The sequence below is a fragment of the Mesoplodon densirostris genome, chromosome 16 (assembly GCF_025265405.1).
Source record: "Mesoplodon densirostris isolate mMesDen1 chromosome 16, mMesDen1 primary haplotype, whole genome shotgun sequence".
In the NCBI taxonomy this organism is placed as follows: domain Eukaryota; kingdom Metazoa; phylum Chordata; class Mammalia; order Artiodactyla; family Ziphiidae; genus Mesoplodon; species Mesoplodon densirostris.
In genome coordinates this window covers 76,926,235-76,951,054 of record NC_082676.1, presented here as the reverse complement: position 1 = coordinate 76,951,054, position 24,820 = coordinate 76,926,235, and the positions used below count along the sequence as shown (strand labels likewise).

Genomic DNA, 24,820 nt, shown 5'->3' with positions numbered 1-24,820 from the left:
TTACATAAAAATATAAGTTGAACATCTTTTTATAGCATCAGATATAAGTCTACCTCATTCCTCAGGCTGCATACCATGGATGTACCACAATTTATTTAGCCAGTGTGAGCTAGTACTAAGATTGTTCCCATTTCAGTGATGAACAAACAGAGGCTGAGGGAAATCATTTGCTGAAGCAGCCTGTGTTAGACGTGGGGTCTGAATCCCAGTAGTGGAATGGGGAAGTGTGGGCCTTGGCCTAGCACTCCCAGGGCATGAACACAGTTGGAGGCAAGTTTGTTGGGGGTGGGGTCAGTTCCTGTTGCTGTTGCACTTCTTTGTGGCTTTCTGTTGACAGTCCTCTCTCCAATCAATCCATCCCAACAAGTTGAATGAGAGATATATGCCACTGGTTTCCAAATGTTAGTACCCATAAAATCACAAGGAGGTCATGTTAAAACACATATTGCTGGGCCTCACCCCAGAGATTCTCACTCAGCAGATCAGGGCTGTGGGCTGAAATTCTGCATTTCTAACAAGTTTTCAGGTAATGCTGATGCTACCAGTCCATGGACCACACTTTGGGTATGTGAAGTGCTCTGTGAACTCTAAAGCCCACACAAACTCAGGTGAATGTGAACTTTGAGTCTTTATTAAGCCCCTACTGAGTGCCAACTATGGTGACAGGCATTATGGGGAAGAAAACCCTACCATGTGGGGCCTCACCACAAAGACTTAAGAATTTAGTTGGTGAAATCAAAACGTGTTGCAAAAACATATATTTTCAGTGCAAGAAAGAGTGAGATAAGTGCCAAAGGAATAGTCTTTAATTAGAAACCAGTTCTGGAAAAAAGAAAAGACACTCTACTTTGTGCAGACATCCAATTTTTGGCATCTACTTACTGAATATCAATTTCAAAACTTTCTTCCCTCATTTTAGTGAGTGCAGAATTAGCATTCTCCCAGAAGTCATTGACAGCTGTTTTGAACTTCTGCTTGTTGACTTGTCTCTTAGCTAAGACTGTCCTAAGATCCACATCGCCACAAAGGGAAGCTGTCTTAGGTAGAGCCTGAGACGAGGATTCTTGTCCAGTGATTTATTTAGGGAGGGCACTTAGGAGGAAACTGTGACAGGGTGAGGGGAGCAGGACAAAGCCAGGCAGGAGTGGAATAAAGATGTCGTCTCATTTATAGCCTCAGCCTGACACTCTGAGGAGCTCTGGAGCATGAAAGGCACCAAGAGCTGTCCCACTTTGAGTCAGGGGTCCACCCTTAATACCCCAATGTCAGTCAGGCATTGGCGGTGGATTGCCCTGGGGTGGTGTGGCATCATCTCCTGGGTGGGGCACCTCCCATCAACACTTTCAGTAGGACACTGCAGGCCCAGGAGCCCCTCCGCTGAGGCTCACTGGCCACTAGACTTTCTCCAATTTCCACAGTCTTTGTAAATACATGCTTTTCTTGTCTTATTTCACAGGCATGTATTGCCCACATATTCCAGGCACTGGGTATTTGTGAGATCCTTTCAGGGCCTTAACTTCTCTGTTTCAAAGCCCACAGTGATGTTAATTGATAATGAAACCTGACCTGGTGGCTACAGGGAGAACCCTGGACCTCTCTCTCTCCAGGGCCAAACATCTGTAATTTAGCCAGTGTGGGATTTAATGGCCTGCCTTTAGTCTAGCATTCTCCTACCCTACTCCACACTGCTGTCTGGAGAATCCCCAGTAAAGAAAGTCAGACCACTCACATTCAAAATCTTTAAGGGTACCCTATCACCCTCAGAGTCAAGTCTAACTTCCCTGTTCTGGTCTGTAAGACCCTTCATGCTCAGATGTCTGCCTTTCTCATCTCTCATTCATTCTTAAGCTCAAGGAATGCAGAAATATCCACTTACCAGGGTCTTTGCATGTCCAGATACTAGGTTGTTGTACTACAGGCAATAATGGTTACTCAAAGATGTTAAGTACTAATCCTTGGAAATTGTTAGTCTTAGTTTATAAGGAAAAGTGTCTTTGCAGATATGATTGTTAAGGATCCTGACATGGAAAGATTATCTAGATTATTCAGGTGGGCCTTAAATGAAATTACAAGTGACTTTGTAAGACAGAGGCAGAGGGAAATTTGACACCGTGAAGACAGAGGCAAAGATTGATATGGCCCTAAGCCAAGGAATGCCAGCAGCCACCAAAAGCTGGAACATACTGTCCCCTAGAGCCTCCATAGGGAGTATGGCTCTGTCAACACCTTGATTTCAGACTTGTAACCTCCAGTACAGTGAGAGAATAAAATTCGGTTGTTTTAAGCCACCCAGTTGTGGTAACTTTTTAGAGCAGCCTGAGAAAACTATTACAACTGTAATATTACTTATTTATGGAATGACCTGCCCCCCACCGCCACTCTCTCCCATAACACATAATCCATCAGAATGATTCCTATCTCGGCAGCTCACATGCCACCTCTCCAGGTAGGCTCTTAGACCTCTCCTCCAGGCCCCATTCTGAGTAGACACATTTCCTCTATCTCCCACAGTTCCTTGAACAATCCCCTCTTATTGTTCTTGTCCTATTCTTTTGTATGACCATTCCTAGGTCAATCTCCCTGTTAAGTTCTGAATCCCCAGAGGCCTCATTAATTTTTGTATTCCCTGGGTTTGGTACAATGCTGAGTCAAAGTGGCATCTTGGTGAGTGTATGTTTCTTGGCATGAAGAGAGGGTAGATGCTGCTGTTCAGTGGCCGAAGGGGAGATTCGGGGATCCGCAAGGCCTCACATCATTGGCCAGAGCCTGCTGTACGTGGGTGGGTGACAGGTCCCCTGGTGGAGTCAGCCACACGCAGGTTCTCACCTGAGCACCTGCCTGTCAAGACCTCCAGCTCAGCCTGCTCGGATGCTCTCTGAGGCCTCTGGCCTGGGGTGTTCCCCTCAGCTTTGTGTCTGCAGAGCCTGTGTTTATTTTCTGCTTTGCTCTTTTTATATAATCCTCCTCGGTCCACTTACCTCTCCTGCCTCCCAAACAACTGACTCACAGGCACAAACGCTGCTCCCTTTTCCCATTATTTTTAGGAGTCTCACGATTTCCCTCATTATCACCTTTGGGCTAGAACAGGAGTTGGCCTGCAGTGTTTTCTGTCTCAGGGCCAAGCTGGGGAGAACAAAGCAAGTGATAGTTCAATAAACTGGGGGTCACGTTAGTGTTCTAGCAATCTAGTTGTTCTGAGGAGGTAGCAGCTAAATGTGGAACTTGAAAATTAGGAATTGGGCTTCAGCCAAAGGAATAATGTTAGAGTTTTTTCAATTCTTCTACAAATTCGCTGTCATACTCAGACTTCCTGGACAGCATTTGCAGTCAGACTTAACAGTTGCTCCTAAAACTTGATTGTTTTCTATTAGCCTCCAAGGAAGGTAGATAGTTATTTTGTCCTTTTTTTTTTCTTTTTTAAACATTAGGTAAAGGGCTTCCAAGGAGAGGGTTTCATTGTTGTATTTTCTCTCCTTTATGCTGTTTAGATGCCATTGTAATGTTACATTACATTCTCTTTGGGAGAAGGTTCAATAATTTATTCACAAGGTGGCTGAATTTGTTATCTGTTGCTGCATAACAAACTATCCCAAATTTAGCAGCTTAAAACAACAAGGGTTTATTACCTCACAAAGTTTCTGAAAATCAGGATATATTCTGGCTCAGGGTCTCTCATGCAGTTGCAGTCAAAATGTTGGTTGGGACTGCAACAGAGCAGGACCCTATGGGCCTTCCTGGGACAGACCCTACCCTCATATCTTCTGCTGTAGCTCCTCTCTGAAGTACCCATGTAATAGTATCTCATGCATATTTCTTGAGTTTTTCAGATGTTAAAAACCACCACCAAATGGAAGAAATTAACTACCTGATGATCATGAGCACATAACCCCCAGACCTTCTGGTGCCTAAGGATTAACAATGTTAACTGCTCTGTTACCACACCATCAACAATCAGAGAACTGTGCATGAGCAGATCACATACCCTGTGATGCCCGTCCCTCACCTGGCCTTTAAAAATGCTTTCCTGAAATCCTTTGGAGAGTTCGGTGTTTTGAGGGGCATGAGCCACCCATTTCTCCTGCAATAAACATTTCTCTGCTCCAAACTCCAATGTTTTGTTGTTTGGCCTCACGGTGCATCAGGCACATGAACTTGCAGTAGGTAACAGGACTACTGCAGTCTTCAGAAGGAGCTGGAGTATCTGCTTCCAAGCAGGCTTTTTCAGATGCCCATTGGCTGGAGGCCTCAGTTCCTTGTCATGTAGACCTCTCTATGTATAAGGTTGCTTGAGTGCCCTTATGACATGGCAGCTGGCTTCTGCTTCCAGAGCAAGTGTCCACTTAATGGGAAGAGAATTAGCCTTCACCTATTGGAGGGAGCATCAAAGAATTTACATATATATTTTAAACCACCAGAGTGGCTTTCCTTCAAATAGCTCCAGAGAAGGCAAACAAATCCTTGTTACCCTGTAGATAAAATACCACCTGGTATTTGAATGTTCTGCTGAGAGGTTGCAAGAGACATGGAAGTCTTACCTAATAATCATTGGAATAGTGAAAAAATAATACTTATGAGAACAGGTGAGAGGGTATTCTGTTCTTTTAGGTATGGATAACTGGAAGAACTTGGGAAGAGTAGGGGATGCCATTGGCTTCAATTTAGTACTTTCTGTTTAATATATTCAATATTAACTAGTTATCTCATTGTGGTCTTCCATTCAGCAATTCAATACCAAGGGCCATGATGAATGAAACAAAATCCCTGGCTTCAAGGATGAGATACAGATGGAGCAATGCTATCCCAGCTAAGCTGCCCAACCAAGCTCAGCCCAGATAGAACCCTATCAGACCCACAGATGCATGAGTGAGCCCAGCAGAAACCAGCAGAAACACCCAGCTCAGATCTGCTGAACCCGGAAGAAATGTGAGACATTAATATTTATTGTTGTATGTCACTGAGTTTGTGTGATTGTTTGTTACACAACAATAGTAATGGATACAAGTTTACAGTGTCATGAAAACAACAAACATAAAGGCAAACTTTGCAATGCAATGTGATGCATGTTATACTTGAAGATTTAATAGGGTGCTCTGAGAAGAGTGAGAAGGTAGTGCTTAAATCTACCTGAGTGGTCAAGGCAGTGGAAGACTTCAGCTGATGCCTGAATGAAGTTCTAAGGATAAGCAGGTGTTTGCTAGAGTGGGTTGGGAGACTGAGGTGGAGGTTGAGGAAGCACATACTTTCCCGGTAATTGCAAGCCTCTTAGTAACCTAAGGAGCAATAATAATAAATTGTTGCTAATTATTGGCAGCCACTGGATCATGAATAGCTTCATATGTCCTGCTAAAGAGTTTGTTCTTTATCTTAATGGTAACCAAACCACTGAAGGACTGAAAATGCATAACATGAATAAATTGATGGCTTTTTAAGCTCGCTCTGGGAGTGGTGTGGACCCAGGCAATTCTTGGGGAGGCTAGTCTTGAATCTGTGTTCTTCCACATGTGGCCATAGGAAAGAAGAGGCAGAGGAGGAAGATACTAGGAGGTGGTGCACACACGGCTTGGCAACTGATTTAATGAGGGCGTGGTGTCTGGCTTCAGTCCTGAGGCAGAAAAGTTTGGAAGCGGGGGCGGTAAGCAATTCAGTATGGGTCATGATGAATTTGAAGTGGCTGTGGGTGAGCTGGGAGGAGGTGTTTAGTAGGCAGGCAGAAATGTGATTTGGGGCATCAGAAAAGAAGCCTGGAGTTCTAGTTTTAGGCATCATCTGCATGGAGGCTGTAGCTGAAGCTAATATAGGCAAGGTTGGGTTTATGCAGAGTGAGAAGCAAAGCAAATTCAGTACTTCAGGGAAACACAAACACCTCAAAGATAGGCAGAGGAAGAGAAACCAAAGGAGACTGAGAAAGAGAAGATTCAGAGGCAAGAGGTTTCTTATAAAACAAGGAAGGAGTTTTGAAGTTGGAGGTCAACAGTATCAAATATCCCAGAGAGGCTGGGGCATGGAGGATTGGAAAGTTTTCTCTTTGTTTTGTGCCCAAAAACTATGATGAACTTCATGGTGACCTTACCAAGGGCTGAATCAAAGGTCATGAAGGGTGAGAGAGTAATAAGAAAATTGAGAAAACAATGGCTGTTAACTATTCCTTGGTGGAAGATCCATCCATGGTCTCTAGACCTCAGCTCTGATTTCAGTCATGGAGGGGTAGATAGTCCTGTGCAGTCTTTGACTCATTTCAAGCAGGCAGTGTCTTGAAAACTTTGAGTTTTCCCTTCTGTCCAGGGCTCCTCCAAGGCCATGAGCACCAGTGAGAGCTTGCTCAGCCCTGTACATGAAAGCTTGGAAGTATGGGGGAGTTAACACCTCTGTGGAGGAATCAACAATCCTCCACCCATGTGGATGTGAGCTAATGAATAAATGATTCTGTCTTGCATTATTCACAGTAGCCAAGATATGGAAACAACCCTAAGTGTCCATCAGCAGATGAATGGATAAAGTAAATGTATTGATAGTATTTACATACAATGGAATATTATTCAGTCATAAGAAGGAGGAAATCCTGCCATTTGTGACAACACAAATAAACCTTGAAGATATTCTGTTAAGTGAGATAAGTCCAACAGAGGAAGACAAATACTATGTGACTTCATTTATATGTGAAATCTGAAGAAAAGCTGAACTCATAGAAACAGGGAATAGAATGTTGGTTGCCAGGAGCTGTGGGTAGGGGTAATGGGGAGAAATTGGTCAAAGGGCACAAACTTCACAGTTATAAAATGAATATATTCTGGGGATTTAATATCCAGCATGGTGACTATAGTTAATAATACTGTATTATATATTTGAAAGTTGCTAAGAAAGTAAATCTAAAATGTTCTTAAACAAAAAAATTATAATTATGTGAGGTAATGGATGTGTTAATTAACCTTATTGTGGTAATCATTTTGCAATATAAACACATATCAAATATCACCTTGTACACTTTAAACTTACAAAAAATTTTGCATGTTAATTATACCTCAATAAAGCTGGAAAAAAAGAAAAGAAAAAAGAATGCTCTTGCCTTTCCTGTTATACTGGACAATTCTAAGAGGCATTCTGTAAAGTTTTCAGAGGTTCCCATGGAACTGAGCTCCATTGCCCAGAGCAGTGATCTTGACAACACATGCTTGTATTGGTTTTTCTTCCTTACCAGATCCCTCACTCCTGCACACTGGGATTACCTCCCAAATAAACTGTCTGAATCCAAATCCCTAACTCAGGCTCTGTTTTGGGAGAATGTAAATTAAAAAAGAAATCTTTTAGACTAAAGATTTAAGGTGAATATATAGATATCAATAGGTACTCACTCACTACACCCCCTTTCCCTAAAGCTCCTGCTGCTTAGGTGGCCATGTTTTGTGTCACATGACCTAACTCTCCATCAGTAGCTAATTGGAGCAAAAGTGAGCATGTGATGGAGCTCAGCCTATCCAAACCAACTTTCAAAGAGTCAGCAACCTATGATGTTGCTTTTTGTGAAAATAAGGGAGGAGCTAATTGGATTCCCTGTTTTGGGAAGCAGACTAAGAAAGATCTAGGGAATGAAGAAGTGATGAGAGCAGAAGCTGAAAGGTTGAGATGGATGAGTTGGACATGGTTGGTCCCCTGCAGCAGCATTATGAGAGTGCAAAAGCAGTGAGCTAATGAAAGAATATAAAGACAGACAGGAGGGAGCTTCCACAGGGCTCATAGCTATGCTCCTTCTGACAACTTCGAAACTGACAACTTCAGTTTTTCTCGTGAAATACAAGGTAAAATCATGCTAGGAGAGAGGAAACGAAAACGGTGGTTCAGAAGGGGTTCCTTTATATTTGAAAGACCCTTACAGCTGAAGGGAGAGCCAGATGAAGCTGGGGACTCTATTTTGTTGTTTTTATAACTCTTGTGAAACTTCTTGTTGAGGTATATAGCATACATCCAAAAAGGTGCACACATATCATATTCTACAGCTCAGTGAATTTTTGCAAACGGAATACACCCATGTAAGCAGCATTGATGTCAAGAAACAGGACATTATTAATGCCCCAGAAACTTCTCTGTGTCCTGGTTAAGTTACTAACTCTTCACTCTAAGGGTAATAACTATCTTAACTTCTAACCCTATGGATTGATTTATTCTGTTTTTGAACCTTATATATGTGGAATCAAACAAAGTGTTCTTTATATTTGACTTCTCTCATTCTGCATTGAATTAGTAAGGTCTATGCACCTTGCTTTAGCATGTAGTTGTAGTTTGTGCATTCCCATTGCTGGAAGAATTCCATGTGTAAACAACCATAATAGATTTCTCCATTCTATTATTGATGGGCATTTGAGCAAATCCCACTTTGAGGCTATAATGAATACTTTCTGCTATGAACATTCTAGTACATGTCTTTGATGAACGAAAGTACATATCTGATGGGTAGATACCTAGGAATGGAATTGCTGAATCATAGTGTATGCATATATTTAGCTTTTGTAGATACCGTGATCCCTTTGTTTCCCTGGGGGATGGGTACCAAGAACCCCTTCGGATACCAGAATCTGCGGATGGTCAAGTCCCTTACTGATAGATCTGTGGTCGGTTGAATCTGCAGATGCAGGATCCCAGATATGGAGGGCCAAATGTACCGCCAAATAGTTTTCTAAAGTGGTTGTACCAATTTACACTGTCACCTGCTGGGCATTAGAGTTCCAGTGGGACCATGTGTTTTTATTGACACCAATCCAGGTATTTGCGTGATTTTACCCTGTGTTCCAAAGGATTTCATACAAGTGGGATCAGGCAGAGGGCTGCATTTATCCAGAGTTTGGGGTTTATAGTCCATGGTTGAAGGGCAGGAAGTTACAGATGTTGGCACAAGAGTGGAGGAAGTTGTTGACTAGGTCTCTTGGTGACATGAGGAGGTTGGACTCTGAAAAAATGTAGGAGAAACAGCTAGAAGTTTAGATGAGTTTGAAGGACATGTACAGATATGTAAGAACACAAGAGAATGGAAGTGTAAAATTTTTAGTCAGAGATGAATTTTTTTCTCTGAACTTTGGAGCAATATTGGATGAGACTGAGGATGAGAGAAGCTTTGCAGTGTAGAAGCTTATAATCAAGGTCACCTTGATCGCTGTGAGAATAAAGGTAGAGAGAAGGACCAACGACTGCAGGTGGGGTTATTTCCAGAAGATGAAAGAGAAATAGTAACAAGGAACTGAGTCCATAACCAGCCCTTATCCTCCAATCCTTCGGGTAGTATTTTTATCTAAAAGTTCTCTTTTATATTTCTTTCTTATTTCCTTTTAACTAGTTATGTCATTCTCTGCTCCCCCACCCCCATTCCCTCAATCTCTTCTGTGTTGTCATTTTGCCAGAATCGCTCAACACTATCTTCTTTGGTGTTCCTCTTCCTTATCTCCCTCCTAATGCTAAACTTTCTGCCCTTTTGCCTTTGGGTTTCCAGGACTCAAAAAACAAAAACAAAAAACAAGCCTTCCCTGTTACTTTTCTGTTAACATCCAAAACCTTTGATCCATCACTAATGTATAGAACTTTTATTTTTTTCCATCTATTCTTCAGTTTGTCCCTTCTGTTCGTCCTCCAAATTATTCTAAAACAGAAGCTTTTAAAGGTTTCATCTTATGTTGTTTTTACATTTTCTTTTTTAGCAGTGGAATCTCTTTCAAACAAAATCCATTTGAGACCTTATATATAAAGCAGGGAAAATACGGAGCTGCTATTATGCTGTGAATGGCACCCTCTAGAGTTGAGCAGTATGCAAACCGCACAACTGTATGAATTGCACATCAGATGCTTCTTAAACATACCTTCCAACTCTCTTGTCCCTGTCTCTTATCCCAGCCACAGCAGTAGTGACCAGTTTCATGCAGATTCCAACCAGCCTCATACAAGGATGAACTGACAGTACCCACCTCAGCCCCACCTCTCACTTCTGCCTGGAGGTCTTTGATCTTCTAGGGCAGGACATCCTTGAAAAGAGCCCCTTGACATTCAGGTGCCTCACCCAGAAGTATAAGGGAGTTGATGCCCTGCCCTGTGGGTATCCTTACCTAAAGGCAGATGGAAGCTGATGGGTAAATCTCCACAGCTTGCCCCAGGAAGATGGTCCTGATGTGCATTTCACAGGGCTTCTCAGCTGCCCCATGAGAATCAACACCCAGATGCCTGTAGCTTGGCTAATTCCATATGGCTCCCCCTCCTTTGCTATTTCACTCTCTTATCCCTCTTTCCTGCTCTGTGAAATCACACTCCCAGATAAACTAGTTAGACTTATGCATCTATCTCAGCTTTGTTTTCTGAGGAACCAACCTGGAATGCCTCCTAATTCAGTCCCTGGAGGTTGGGGACAGCATTTCCAAGGCACTCCCTTGTTTCTTCTTGGCTTCAAGTCACTGCTCTGGAATAAGATTATGTTGAGCTAGTTGGTCAGGATATCTTGACTGAAGAATTAATTGTTCATTGTTCTCAGAGCTGAGTGGGCTCTTCATATTTAAGGTACAGAAATGAAATTTCGGAAGCCAGGAATTCCAGTAGGCCATGGTCATGGTCAAATCCATAGGTATGGAAGGTAAAGTGGATTTTCAGTGCAGACATATAAAAACTCTAGCCCCTTAGAGAATCCCTTTGTCCTAGTTGGGGGTTTTGCCTTTAATAACAAATGAGGGTATGGGTTTAGCTCTCTAGGGTTTTCTGTCCCCCCACAGCCTCTGAAAGTTTAAAAACACACACCGTTAGCATTTTCTCATCTTTCTAAACTGGTGGTTGTCTCGGTTCCTTTAAAGAAGTTAAGACAGTGCCTGGGAAGACAGTAGTCACCTCCCACACCCTCATTCCTCAGACAACCAGGATACATCTTGTGTGTACTTAAGCTGTCTCTGACACACATAATTTCTTTTTCATCCCTGAGTAATCAGTCTTTTTTATCCTTTTAGCAAAGAGAATGGTATATTTTTGTGCAGAAAAGATTGGGAGGAAAGGAAAATTAAAGAAAGCTCTTGCCCTCCTCCTGAGAAATTTCTGTGTAAATTCCCACAAAATAGCAACAAATAAAAGATGGCAGGGAAAAAACCACAGAAGTTTCTAGAATAAGGATATTTGTCAGGTGCTGTTTGAGGATCCAGTTCTATTTTGAACATTTTAAAATGTTTTCTTTCCAGTTCTGGTGTTTAGGGGTTAATGATGGTGCTGAAACCCCATTGCTTTGAATAGGAGGGATTAGTTTCGTTATTTTGGGATTAAGGTCAGTCTTATCGACTGGCTGCCACATCCTGTCAGCAGTGCCCAGTCCTACAATCACTCTGCTCGGGTTCTCAAATCCTCGCTTGGGCTTCTGCCTACTGAGCCCTACAGTTTTTCTTTTGAATATGACTAAAGGGGAAGAATATTCGGGTGTGCTTACTCTAAGGCACACAGAGGATCTACCCTGATCTTTTGTTTCTTTGAGACGATAAGGACACAGAGGACAGAAGGAGAATTCCATAGGCCTCTTGGTGGGTGTGGTGGATTGATGGCCAAGATAGCCATATAGTTCACCTCTCTCTGCATCCCTGTCCTTTGTAATACGACTTTATGCCTTTCCCAATAAGAAGTGTATTTCCCTATCTTTATTTGTCATCTTGTGGCACATAAAATTTACAAGGCATTTTAATGAACATGATCCCACTTGATAGTGTCAACCATCCTGTGAAATAAGTAGGGCAAGCATCATTATATCTGTTTTGCTTAGACATATATCCAGACTAAGGCCCAGGCTAGTCTTAAGACTCCTGATTGAATTCTCTTTCCATAGCACATCCAAGCTACCCTTCAGTTTATAACTTTGTGAGAGGGAGCACATTGTCTTTTACTATAAGTTTTCATCCCTCCAACCCTTGTTTGGGGAAGGTGGGTGCTACATTAGGGGCAGAAGCCGGATTTCACAAACGCAGAGCCATGAGTTCAGACAATAATTGGTACTGCTTTGCATGCAGCTCCTTGCTCACCACTGAGGAACGCCAGTTTCTAGACACATGCAGTAGGAATTAAGGGGCATTTTATTGAAGAAGGATGGATCCAAAGAACAGTGGCAAGTAAAGAATGCTGGCAAGTGGGTGGTAGGCAGTGCATTTCTCTATGGCAGTGTTTTGGAGGAGATGATCAGAAGATGGTATGAATCTCATAAAAACGTGTTGTCTTAGGTAGGGCTTCCCCAGAAGGGGACCCTGAGGCAAAGATTTGGGGACAAATAGTTTATTTGAGAAGGGATTTCAGGAAATACAAGTAGGAAGGTGGCAAAGAGGCAGAGAAGAGAAGACAGCCAATAAAGAAAGTGACAATTACCAGGCAAGATGTCATGTGAGGAAGTTGAGATTGGTTCTACTGATGAGCTCTGGGAGACAATATATTGGGAACACATGCCTCAGAGCCATCCCAACCTGGGGCCGAAGAAGCTGGGGAAACCACTCACCCAGCCCCATCCATCCTTGGTTGAGGACCACTTCCAGGGGCTTTAAAACTTCAGCACTTCTGGAGAGGGTGTGGAGAAAAAAGAACCCTCCTACACTGTTGGTGAGAATGTAAACTGGTACAGCCACTATGGAGGTTCCTTAAAAAAATAAAAGTAGAGCTACCATATGATCCAACAATTCTACTCCTGGGCGTATATCCAGAGAAAACCATAATTCAAAAAGATATATGCACCCCAATGTTCATTGCAGCACTATTTACAATAGTCAGGAAATGGAAGCAACTTAAATGTCCATCGACAGATGATGAATGGATAAAGAAGATGTGGTACACATGTACAATGGAATATTACTCAGCCATAAAAAAGAACTAAATAATACTGCATTTGCTGCAACATAAATGGATCTAGAGATTGTCACACTGAGTGAAGCAAGTCAGACAGAGAAAGACAAATATTATATGATATAGCTTATATGTGGAATCTAAAAAAATGGTATAAATCAACTTATTTACAAAACAGAAATAGAGTCACAGATGTAGAAAACAAACTTATGGTTACCAACAGGGAAAGCGGCAGAGGGATAAATTGAGAGATTGGGACTGACATATACACACTACCATATATAAAATAGATAACAAATAAGAGACTACTGTATAGCACTAAAAAAGGAGGAGCTAAGGACTATGTGGTGGGTGGGAACATTAGCTGGTGGCGCCCTGCCTGGGAGTGAGGCTCTAGAACAGCCAGATACCTAGGATGTTTTGGCAACTTGTTTTGGAAATAACTGAGAGTACTAGAGTTAAATGACTTGTTCATGGTTTAGTTTTTCTTAATTTCCTTGTTTCTCCTATATTCTAGGAGATGTATTTGAGTCTCCAAAACCTAGTTGGAGAGCCTGAGGTATATGACTAATGTACTTGAAGGTAAATTAATAAGTTGATGATTGGATGATGACCACTTAGAGCAAGAATTCCCAAATCTTGGATCATGAAGTCAACACTTTTTACTCTTCGAATAACATTTGACTTAATACTCATCCTTTGCACACTGTTTGTTGCATCCTTTGAACTTGCCTTCTTGCTCATAGGCCCAAGGATTTCACAAGTTTCTTCTGGACAATGTAGGAAATACTTAAAACCAGTATTGATTGAGTGGTAGAGGAGGTACGCCAGTACTACGAAATGAAAAGATACAGGTAGTTTGTACGTTTCCTCTATCACTCCCAACCTCTGCTTCCCAAATGGGTTCACTCTGGACATATCATTTTAGTTAGTCCCAACATTGAACTTCACTTTTTCTTCCTGGATCACTCTATTTTAAAATAACACCTTCTCTCCCACCTCCTACACTCTTTATCCCCCTCACTGCTTTATATTTTTCTGGGGAAGTTACCATCTGATACACTTCATATTTTAGTTGTTGGTTTATCTGGATAGATAAAACCCCCAGCTTGAGTGTAAGTTCAATGAATCGAGGGAATTGTCCCTGCCCCTCCCACTCCCAATACTCAGAACAGGACCTGGAATAGAGGCTCAATAATCATTTCACGAATGAATGAATGAATGAAAGGTGGGTTTACCAAGACCTTCTACTAAGAAGCCCAACACATTTGTCTTTACTGTTCTTTGTGAAGCCAAATGTCTCTCAGAGTTTCCTGACTGGCTGAATTGAGAGAAGCACAATCCTGGATTTATCTTCCAGGCTTCTCTACAGCTTTGGAGACACACACATCTGGCTTGAATCATGCCTCTGTCACTTATTAGCTTGAACAAGAGAAATCTGGTTCAAATAATCTATTAATTTCTTCTTCTGCAAAATGGGGCTAATAATGTCAAGTTTGCAGAGTTTTTAAGAGTGTTTAATAAGTCAACATAAATGAGGCACTTCACACAGCACTTGGAATGTACTAGCTGACCACAAGTATGATTTTTCTTCCCTTTCTCTCAATTTCCAGTGCCTTTATCAATGTGCTGACAAATCAGTGACACAAAGATTGGGGCAAGGTGGTCGAAGCAGATGCTGGGGGAGGATGTGGAAAAAGGAAAACCGGAACTAGAAATGGAGAGGCAGACAAGAGGAAAGGACTCTGTCACTAAGACACAGGACCACCTCTCACTTTCTGGAGTTCTGTCGAAGGCTCACAGACGAGAGGGATAGAAGACTTAGGCTTCATGGTGTTCCACCTTGCTCCAGTAATTATATTTCTACTGTACTTCCTGAGTTGGTGCATTCCACAGATCTGATTCATCCCTGGGGAATATGTCTTCCTTTAGCCAAATGAAGCTGACTGCATTAAAGCTGAGGCTAGACAAGCTCAATTATCAAAGGAAATATTCTTCAGAATGAATTATGTGATGGACCCTAAAGCAGGATACCCATGTCTTACTTTTCATGTATCCAGTGTGGGATTTTAATTACTCAAACAATGTGGAACCACACTCACTCACCTCACTGAGAACAGATGGAGTTTGGAAAATAATTTTCTAACTCGGCCCATACATCGACCCCTTAGCAGATTCGACATACATGGTATATTTATTCATCTTCTCCATCTTTGAGCATCCTCTCTACTACCTTAATTTTAAGGAATAAATGTATTGCTAGAGTTGGTCCCTAGAATAACTTCTTGAGCACCTGGGTATCTCTAGAACCTGTTCTGAGGTTTGGGAACAGGGTAAAGAACTGCAAACATTTCCTGAGAATGATGAGTTTGTCATCACTGTTTTAACTTCTTAGCTGGTCTCACCAAACCTCCAGAGTTACTGGTGAGATGATCTGGCAGCCAACCAGAGCAATCAGGATACATTTGTCTGCATTGCTGTTATGGGGTAGGAGAGAGAGAGAGAGAGGAGGTGGCAGAGGTGAGAGAGATAATGGTGGTGTTAGTGAAGGTGGTGGAGGAGATGGAGGTGGAGGCAACTGTGGTGGTGGCAGTGGTGATGAAGGAGATGGTCGTGTCTGGGAAGGTAGCAGTGATAAAGATGGAGGTGCTAGTTAAGATGGTTAGAGAGGTGGCAGAGGCAGTGGAAAGGTCAAGGTGGTGGTAGTTGAAGCAGTGGTCATGGAGGAGGTAGGAGGGTATAGGTGATTGTGGAGGTGATGGTGGGAGAAGTGTTGGTGGCAGAGGAAATGATGGTGGTGAAGGTGGTAATATCAAGAGCAATGAAAACTTATGTCTGCACAAAAACTTGAGCACGAACGTTCATAGCAGCATAACTATTCATAGCCCAAAAGTGAAAGCAATGCAAATGGCCATCAGTGGATGAATGGATAAACAGAATGTGTTTTCCATACAATGGATATCATTTGGCCATAAAAAGGAATGAAGCTCTGTTAGATGCTACAACATGGATGAACGTTGAAAACATGATGCTAAATAAAAGAAACCAGTCGCAAAGGATCACCATCATATTGTATAATTCCATTTATAGGAAATGTTCAGAATAGGCAAGTCTATAGACAGAACTTAAATGAGTGGTTGTCTATGGCTGAGGGAAGTAGAATGGGAGTGATTACTAATAGGTATGGGCTTTTTTGGGGGGATGATAAAAATAGTCTAAAATTAGATTGCACAACTCTGTGAATATACTAAAAACTATTGGATTATACACTTTAAATGGGTGAATTTTATGACACGTCAATAAAGCTGCTAAATAAAGTGGGGGCAGCAGTGGTGGTGGTTGTGGAGGGCTAAGTTTGGTGGGGATACTGGAGAGAGGAAGGAAAATGAGAGTTGATTGACACCTGATATACCTCAATCAATGTATGGCCAAGTCTGAGTACCACAGATATTTTTCCCATGGAATTTTTTCCTATGTCTTCTGGCTGAACTACATTTCCCCCACAGACAACACTGAATCTACACACAAGCATTTCTGAAACAGATTATAAAAGTCAAGACAAGTTTCAGCTGTCATTGGATTGTGTCTAGAAGGGACACCTTTGCTTTTTCCATGCAGTGTCCTCAGCACACAGAAGTGACTTCTTAGGAGCAATGGGATAGTAGCCAGATTTCTTCCTCTCATGTGAGTGCAAACTCAGATGGGGGTCCGTGAAGAAATTAAAACAGACATCTGGAGTCTATAATTTTTAATAATTTTAAACTAGCTACAAAATGTCAATCACATCACAAACTGACAGAGGAGACAAGGGGGAATTTAATATTACATGCTGTAATGATATTTATCTCACAGTTTATCTATATTTCATTCATTTATATTATTTTTTAAAGGTTTCTTTATTAGCTACTAAACATCTCAGCAATTTGGTGTGCATAGCTCTAGATTAAGCAACAGAGAATTGTACTGATAACAAACCACAGGGGAAATGGTGATTAATAAGAGTCAGCCTTATAAAATTTACATCTCCACACTGTTTCACAGCAAGGTTGCTTCCTCCAAAACAGAGCCTTCAAAAGCAGCAAACAAACCCTATATTACATCCATTTGACATAGTTTCAGCCAAACATATATTTTGCTGGAAATGGTTAAATGGTGAGCGTGTTTAACCCATCTTTTAAAAAAATTTTTTTAAAAAAAGGATGATTATGATTAATAAGTCTAAATATTGACAGAAAGAAAGTGACACTATTGCAGTTTTGCTGGTATAACTTAATCTTGACAGTGTCTCAATACTGAGCATGCTTTGTTGTTGTTTTGCTGTTGTTGCTGTTGTTTTATGTGTGTGTTTTCTCATCAGTATGCTACTGTCATGGAAATATTTTGTTTAAGTAGGAATCTAAAAATCTATTTAGTTCTCATGCATAAATGCATAAATCACATCACTTTGAGTGCAATGCCTGTTATGTAATTCCACATTGTCTAATCATGAAATCATAAAGACAGATGACAGCCGTGAGGAACCAAAGACAGCAAATTTTGAGAGTTTCAGAGCCTGACACCCAAAGAAATGACAGTGGCAGTAGCTCTGTGGAATGTCACAGTTTTACAAAAACAATACTGTGTATTGAAAGAATCAACAGCACATTGAGCATTCCTAAATTGTTGTCATTCAGCAAATGCCACTGAGGAGAGAAAAGGAAAAAATGGAACCCAAGACATCTTACGTAGGGAGTTAGAGCCACCAAATGACCACTATATACAGCCTTTGGAACGAAAGAGACCCAGAAAGAACAAAAGACACATAGTATTGTGGGCTGATGGATGACACAAGACAACATTCACAATGGGGGTGGATTGATGTGTGCATGTGTGCAGACCTACTAGGTAATAACATGAGAAAAGCATGAAGGTGCCATCTTGCCCGACAGCATTTGGAAGAGGACACAAGTGGGCACATTTAACCACTCCCCAGCATCTTTGTTGCACGTTGGTTGGCCTCATCAATTCTGGTTTTGTTGGAATCAGCCTGGAGAAAGGGGAAAGAAAACAGAACTCAGTTTACCCATTCACATTCCATTCATCCTTCTGGGTCTACTTCAAATTCCTTCTGTTGGGTGAAGGCATCTTGAGACTTCCCTGATCAGAATGAACCATGCCTTCTTTTGTGTTCCCAGAACCATTGCTTATGGCTGGACTTGGACGTGATCACAGAAGCTTGATCTTAGTTCTCATGACTCTTTTCCCTACTATGGAGAGCAGAGTTATATCATTTATCTTTCTCTTCTGGAATGACACCCAGTGACTTCTATGGCAGGCATTCACATCCGTTGGATTGAGTTGAATTCCTGCCATTTGTACAGTTATTAGCAGTGTCACTTTGGGAAAATTACTTAACGTTTCAGGGCCTCAGCTTTCTCATTTATAAGCTGGGGATAATAAAGAACACTGCTCATGAGCACAGTTCCACTCATTCAACTTTGACAACATCAAGACTGACATCAACTATGAGGTATATCCTGTTATTAACTCCTTTTTCCAAGTGAGGAAACTAAGCAGAGGGGATTTAGGCAATTTGTCTAATGTCACAGAACTAATAAATGAGGAAACCAGAGTCAGAAGGCCAGCACCCTGGAGTCAGCGTCCACACTGGTAGTCACTATGTTAGTCGTTTTACTATTTAAGTTTGCTATGAGGATGAAATGAGTTTATACACATAATATGCTTAGAATAACGTTTTGCAAAGATTAAGGGTTCAACATATCTTATCTTGTAATTATTGTTATTGGGTGAAAACGTGGTTTGCTTTTAAGGATGTTTAATAATTGTTTAGTCCCATTTCTGAAGACTTACTCTTATGAGTTATAACTGGCTTGTTTTAGCAGGGGAACATTTACTATCATTTTGTCCCTTAACTGACCACTTCGCTGCTTGAGTTACCTTTTGCTCTGCATTCATAATGAAACCCAGGTCTGCTACCTGGATATACCTTTAAACTCCAGAAAATAAACTATTCCTGACACCACTGAGAAACGTATGAGTCAGCAAGTAGAAGGGAAGACGAAAGTTCTTTTTAAGCTGTTGTTTTGCTCTATTATGATTGGTAATGTTATCTGTCCCTCTCCAGCCTGGGAAGAGGGGAAGGAAGCTGAGAGGCAGTGTAGGGAAACTGAACTGTTTTTATATCAACCAGTATTTACTCAACGGTTACTGATTTTGCATCTATGACTGTCCTTGGTACTTTCCAATCTCCACCAAGTTGTGTCTTCTTTATTCAGTTTAATTGTGAATTCCCAGGACACTAGACTTATCAATATTCAAATAGAAATTTGCCAAGTTAAAATAAAAAATAGGGCTTCCCTGGTGGCGCAGTGGTTGAGAGTCCGCCTGCCGATGCAGGGGACACGGGTTCGTGCCCCGATCCCGGAAGATCCCACATGCCGCGGAGTGGCTGGGCCCGCGAGCCATGGCCGCGGAGCCTGTGTGTCCGGAGCCTGTGCTCCGCAACGGGAGAGGCCACAGCAGTGAGAGGCCCGCGTACAGCAAAAAAAAAAAAAAAAAAAAAAAAAAAAAAAATTCTAGATTATTCATAACTCTGAATTATCTGGCAATGGCTCCCTACCAGCTGTTTGGATAATTAAGAGTTGACTTCAAAACAGATAAGATAGAACACTAATTATCCTTGATTGCCTTGATCTATAGATTCATATTTTTGACCTTAGGTTCCTAATTTGGGAAATGGGTATTCTCTCCAATTTTACTTGGCCCTTAAGTATTCCCTCTTCAGCTACAGAAATAATGACACTTTGGTACAAAGGAAAATTAGAGGCTCAGACCGGTGTGAAATGCTCCTGAAGATTGGATTATTCTATTTTTCCAGACTTAACTTTGAAAACTGTTCAAATGAGAAAAATCATCCATTTTAAAATGGATAGCATTTATGGAGGCAAACATTCTAGGATTTCTTACATTAAGAATGCACTGGTGAGTCTTCACATGATGGTACAAGAGGATATTTTGAAGTAGAGCATGAGGTTACTCTTTGGATATCCTCAAAGGATCTGGGAGGAGCTGGAACAGACCTATCTTTAACAACCATCTGTGATGTCCACCTGAATTATTTCTGAAGCATATCAAAATTCCAGCCCATACAATACAAAAGTGCCATATCTTTATTATATTATATAACAGTAGTGCTTTTAGAAAAAACTCCTGAGATAATCTTATTTTAGATGTCTTCCTGGTATTTGGAGAATGTGTCTGTGTTTATTCTATTTATATGCTTTTTAGGACTTTATTTATGCAACATATCCCATTCCAACTTTCATATTTCTATGTAGAGAATCCTAAACTTGCTAATATACTCAAGATATGGTACATGATTTGCCCTTGTGAGAAACCCAGGATGCCTACCAAAAAAGCCAGTAAGAGAGGTAGAAGGAGCTGTTTAGTTCACCCTTCTGAACACTCTGGAAATCTCAACTTCAGACCATGACAGGTAGATTTTAGGCCACAGCTCAGACTTCCAGAAGTGGATACTCACTACCCCACATGGCAGCCTGTTCTGACCTCGACCCCAGATTTGCACTGTTCTCTTATTATCTTTCAGGTGAGAAACCAGGTCATGAAGCTGGTGAGCAGGAAAACCTTGTGGTACTCAAGATCTTAGTTTTCAAATTCCGTGCTTCCTTGTTGATGAGAGAATGTGAGCAAAGCTAAAGCTTCAACTTCACTGTATTTCAATGTGTGCATAGCATCTTCCACTGACAACTTTAAGTCCAAGTTTGAACATCACTAAGTTGTTTCCTTAGCAACAGTTCCCATAAAGATCTGATATAAACTTGCCACATTTTAATAGTTTTCTAAGAGAATCATAGCTTTTTAACCTTAGAAGATTGTCTATATATAAATATCCTAAATCAGAAAACAAGGTTTTTAAATAGACGAAGTAATTTCTTGACAGTCCATAAGGATGTATTGAAAAATGGGTTGTTTTGGACTCCCAAAACTTCACTGCTAACTGAAGTGATGAGAAAGGATCATGACTGATGAAGTTGGGTGAAGACTGCTGTTGGGGTCACGAGAGAATATGGGAGAAACATCAGAAGATTATCTTTTGTTCTACAGTGTGATTTAATCTTAGATATGCAGGAGATCTTTGCACACCATTTCCTCTTATCAGAAGTAAGAACTTGCACAAGAAGGTAGAAGTCTACTAATAATTGTGTAGCTCATGTAACATGTATCATTTGGAGCAATGCTGAGTTGAAATGGGCTTTATCTCACTCATATCCACATTGTTATTTTGAGGGGAAAAAAAGGCTAGTTACTCAATGGCAACTAGACCCTTACCTTACTTCTTAAGCAATTCAGCATTCAAGGATGATATAAACTCTAATGACTATTTCCTATCCACTTGTCTGACTTTTGATTAAACCTTATAGCTGCACATGTCTTTGCTCTTGTAGCAAACTTGGCCCATAATGAAAGATATTCTCCTAAAGAAGAGAACTAGAAATACAAAGTGGCAGAATTAAGATGTCACTTGCCTTTCCAGGAAAACAGCTTGCTTAAAGCCCAGCTCTATCAATAAAGATTTGACCCCTCTTTTTTAGTAGAACTTCTCCTTCTAAGACTCTAAGTGAGTTAGAGATACATTATCTCCCTACATCTGAGTCAATTGGGTCCTTTGATAGAAAATGATTACTCTTCATTTTTTAAAAATCATTTTCCTGTTGGAAGGTAGTTCAGCAATTATTTCTTAGTTCATTTTTCTGGGCTGTAATGGTTAGGTCTATTTCTGTTTGGCTCCAGTGCTTTATGAAACTCTCAATATTGTTCTGAAAATCTATTGATTTGCCTTAAAAGCTTTAAAAGCTTTAGCGTATCAAAGGCTCTTAACAATAATAAGCATGTCATGACTTGTAAAGTAGGCAGAGCGCAAGTATTTTGTCAACTCACATTGACATCTGTGTAGCTTAATATTGATTAACCAAAGTGTAATGCAATCAAATATTTTTAATATGAAGTGCACAGAACACAATAGGGCAAAGCATTCCCTTTATGTCTACTCATTGCTTTCTCAAGTCAGTGGAGAATGCTTAGGTACTAAGAAACTGAGTATTTAGCCTTATGATTCAAGAGACCTCAAAAACCATCCTTCTTCCCCCTACCAAAGTGGAATGAGTTGTTGAAAAGAAACTCAGGGTTTCAGGCTCAAAACTTCAATATCTTCCAAGGAATAAACTCACACAATATAAGATTAGCCAAGTAGAATCGATTATAGATGCACAATTACCATTAAACCCATAATGTGTCTATTTCTCCCTGTTGGCATTTGGACACCTTTAAGAGATTATAAGCAATATTTAGGAGTCTACTTATTGGGGAGGGGGTGGAATACAAAGACATAGCGACTGAATCAGATTTGCATAGTGTAGAATACCAGGTTTGGGTGCCCCAGATCTTTATATGAGCTTTCCAGTGTTTGTTTCCTCCTAATCTCAAGCCCAAACCGACCCTTTTCCATTCTACTGTCTCCACTCTTCCTTATGTCTCTTGTTGACACTAGGGGGCTCAGTCTTAGCATGACACCTGGTGTCCTTATGTGAACGCAGCTTTATCAGATTATGTTCCCTACTTTGAGATCTGGACATGTGCACTGTTGAACTGGAAATGGAATCTGGGACTTTTTGAACTGTCATTAAAGCTCTGGCACTTATAAAATCAAAGCTCATATTCATCATCTGGCTAACTTAAAATAACTATTCTTTTGCCAATTTCCTGATTCTGTTCCTACATCATCTCCACTTGACAAGCTCCTAACCATCCTTTAAGACTCAATTCAATTTCAACCGTTTTTTTTAGAGATTTTCCCATCCCCTGACCCTTGAAATCTTTCCTCATCTAACCTGATTTAGCAGTTGATGTGTGGCTTTCTTGGCAAATTATATTTTTTTCTGAAGCTCAGTGCCTTCTGTAGGCTGTGAGTTTCTTGGCGGTTGGGATGATGTCTTTCTCATCTTCATATGTCCTTTGATTCCTAGCACAATGCCTGAAGTAAAGGTGCCTCTGAGGAATATCTGCTAGATTAAATTCTACCCTGTTATTTACTTACCTGTTGCTGGATTTTTGTTTTAGAAAATTAAGGGGAAAATGTCTATCTACCAATGTCTGAATCCAAAGTCATGGATTGAGGGTCTTGTTATGCCCTTTGCACTTCCTCGGTGGTTATTTCAGAGGAAGTGATAAGCAATGGAAACTTGCTGAATGCCACATGCTCACCTTCTCCATGATCCTGTCGATCTGGCGGTTCTGTGTATCGATCTCATTGCCCATATCCAGGGCCATGTGACGGAGGTTTCCAATGATGCCGCTCACCTGCTCCAGGTTTTCATCCATTTCATTTTCTCGGGCATCATTTGTTACCCTGGGCACCAAAGAGAAGTTTTTAGAAGATAGGAAAAAACTCAAATACCAAGGACCCAAAGTTTAGGGAAAACCTGTAGACCTCTAGGTAGCAATCCTATCCTTTTAAAATTTCTATTCTATACAAGAACACATGTTAGCTTTTGTACATTGGAAAATGATGTTTTAAAGTGCATTATTGAACACTCACATTTCTATTTTTAAAGAAGGCATATTAAATAGATTAATTTATCTTCTTCTCTTGCTTTCACCAACACATCATTTCCTCCCTTCATATGTTTATGCCAATTTTCATTTTTTAAGGGTAAAATCAGCTGGGAGGATTAGTTGGGAGGATTCCAGGTCAGAGAATGGAACTAGTTAGAAACTGTATTTTTCTTTCTGAAATGTCAGTCAAAATCTCCAAGACTCAAATTTAGAATGAAATAAAAGCTACTGTACTAAGTGAGAGAATTTCTCCACTCATCTTCTTCCCCATTTGGGACCAACATCAATGGGAAGAGTAATGAGAATTACAGTCTTCCCCTTAATCCTGTTTGCTCTCAAGAATTCCAAAGGGAGTTACTTGTTCAAGATGAGTTTTACTTGCTCAGATTTCAATGCTATGGGGTTTTTGGTGGCATTGTGAATGGGTGATTTCAAGGAAGAAAACTGTGATAAAAGTTTATTGTTTCTGTTTGAATGGGGAGGAAGGAGTTGGCTCTCAAAGTGCCTTCCCATTTTTTTCATAGCTCAGCTTGAAAGTTAAGAAGGCACAAACTCTTTACTATAAATGGTAGGTACTTATTCCAGAATGTCTGGCTAACTAATATCTTTCTACAACAGATGGTGATGGGCTAAAATATGTTCAGAGAGGTTAAAATCCATCCTCCATGGTAAATCCCAATGCAGACTGCCCCTCTAAGGTTTTTAAAGCAGTCCAGGCCAGATAAAATTAAAGGGGAACTTCCTAGATTTCTTCTGTAGAAAAGAAGCTTATTTAAATCATCTTCAGCAGCTAAGGCATACTTCTGGTTCCAGGCTTCCCAGCCCTATTTGCACATTAGAATCACCTGAGGAGCTTTAAGAACTACTGATACCTGGATCTCATTTCTAGAAATTCTGATTCAATTGGTGTGGATTAAGTCCAGGCACTGATACTTTTTAAAAATTGCTCAGGTTATTCTAATGTCCAGCCAGGACTGAGGACCCCTGGTCTGGTTTCCCTTGGAGCAAATAGAAACATGAATAGAATTGTCATCTGTTATTTCTAGGTAGATATCTAGACCTTTATACACAAATGGCAGTGACTCATTTGAATCTGGGTTATTGGTTGGCAGTCTCAGCTACAAAGGCCTGGGTACAGATGGCTGTACAAACAGCAGCCCTAGTCACTGCTGAGTCCTAGTGTAGTAACCTGTAAAAAGTTATAGTTTTTTCCTTTTCTTTTTAACAACAGGGATATTTGTTCTTCTTATCATTTTCTGATCTCTTGAGAGCTTAGTTCTGAGTTGGCAGATCTGTGTGACTTGAGATTTTTTAATAGATATTTAAGTTAGCTTTTGCTTCCAGATCTCAAAAGAAATGATTAATAAGA

At 40.7% G+C, this 24,820-nt stretch overlaps 1 protein-coding gene across 2 annotated transcripts in view; it reads right to left on the bottom strand.

Annotated features, from left to right (window-relative positions):
* Positions 1-17,471: 17,471 nt before the first annotated feature.
* SNAP25 (synaptosome associated protein 25) overlaps positions 17,472-24,820 on the bottom strand; it is an 82,283-nt gene continuing 74,934 nt past the window's right edge. For both annotated transcript variants that reach the window (XM_060120406.1, XM_060120407.1), the window contains exons 7-8: positions 23,101-23,245; positions 17,472-17,845 (exon numbers count right to left, since the gene is read on the bottom strand). In XM_060120406.1, coding sequence (XP_059976389.1) covers positions 17,777-17,845; positions 23,101-23,245 — 214 coding nt within the window. In that variant the 3' untranslated portion in view covers positions 17,472-17,776. The remainder of the gene's footprint in view (positions 17,846-23,100; positions 23,246-24,820) is intronic.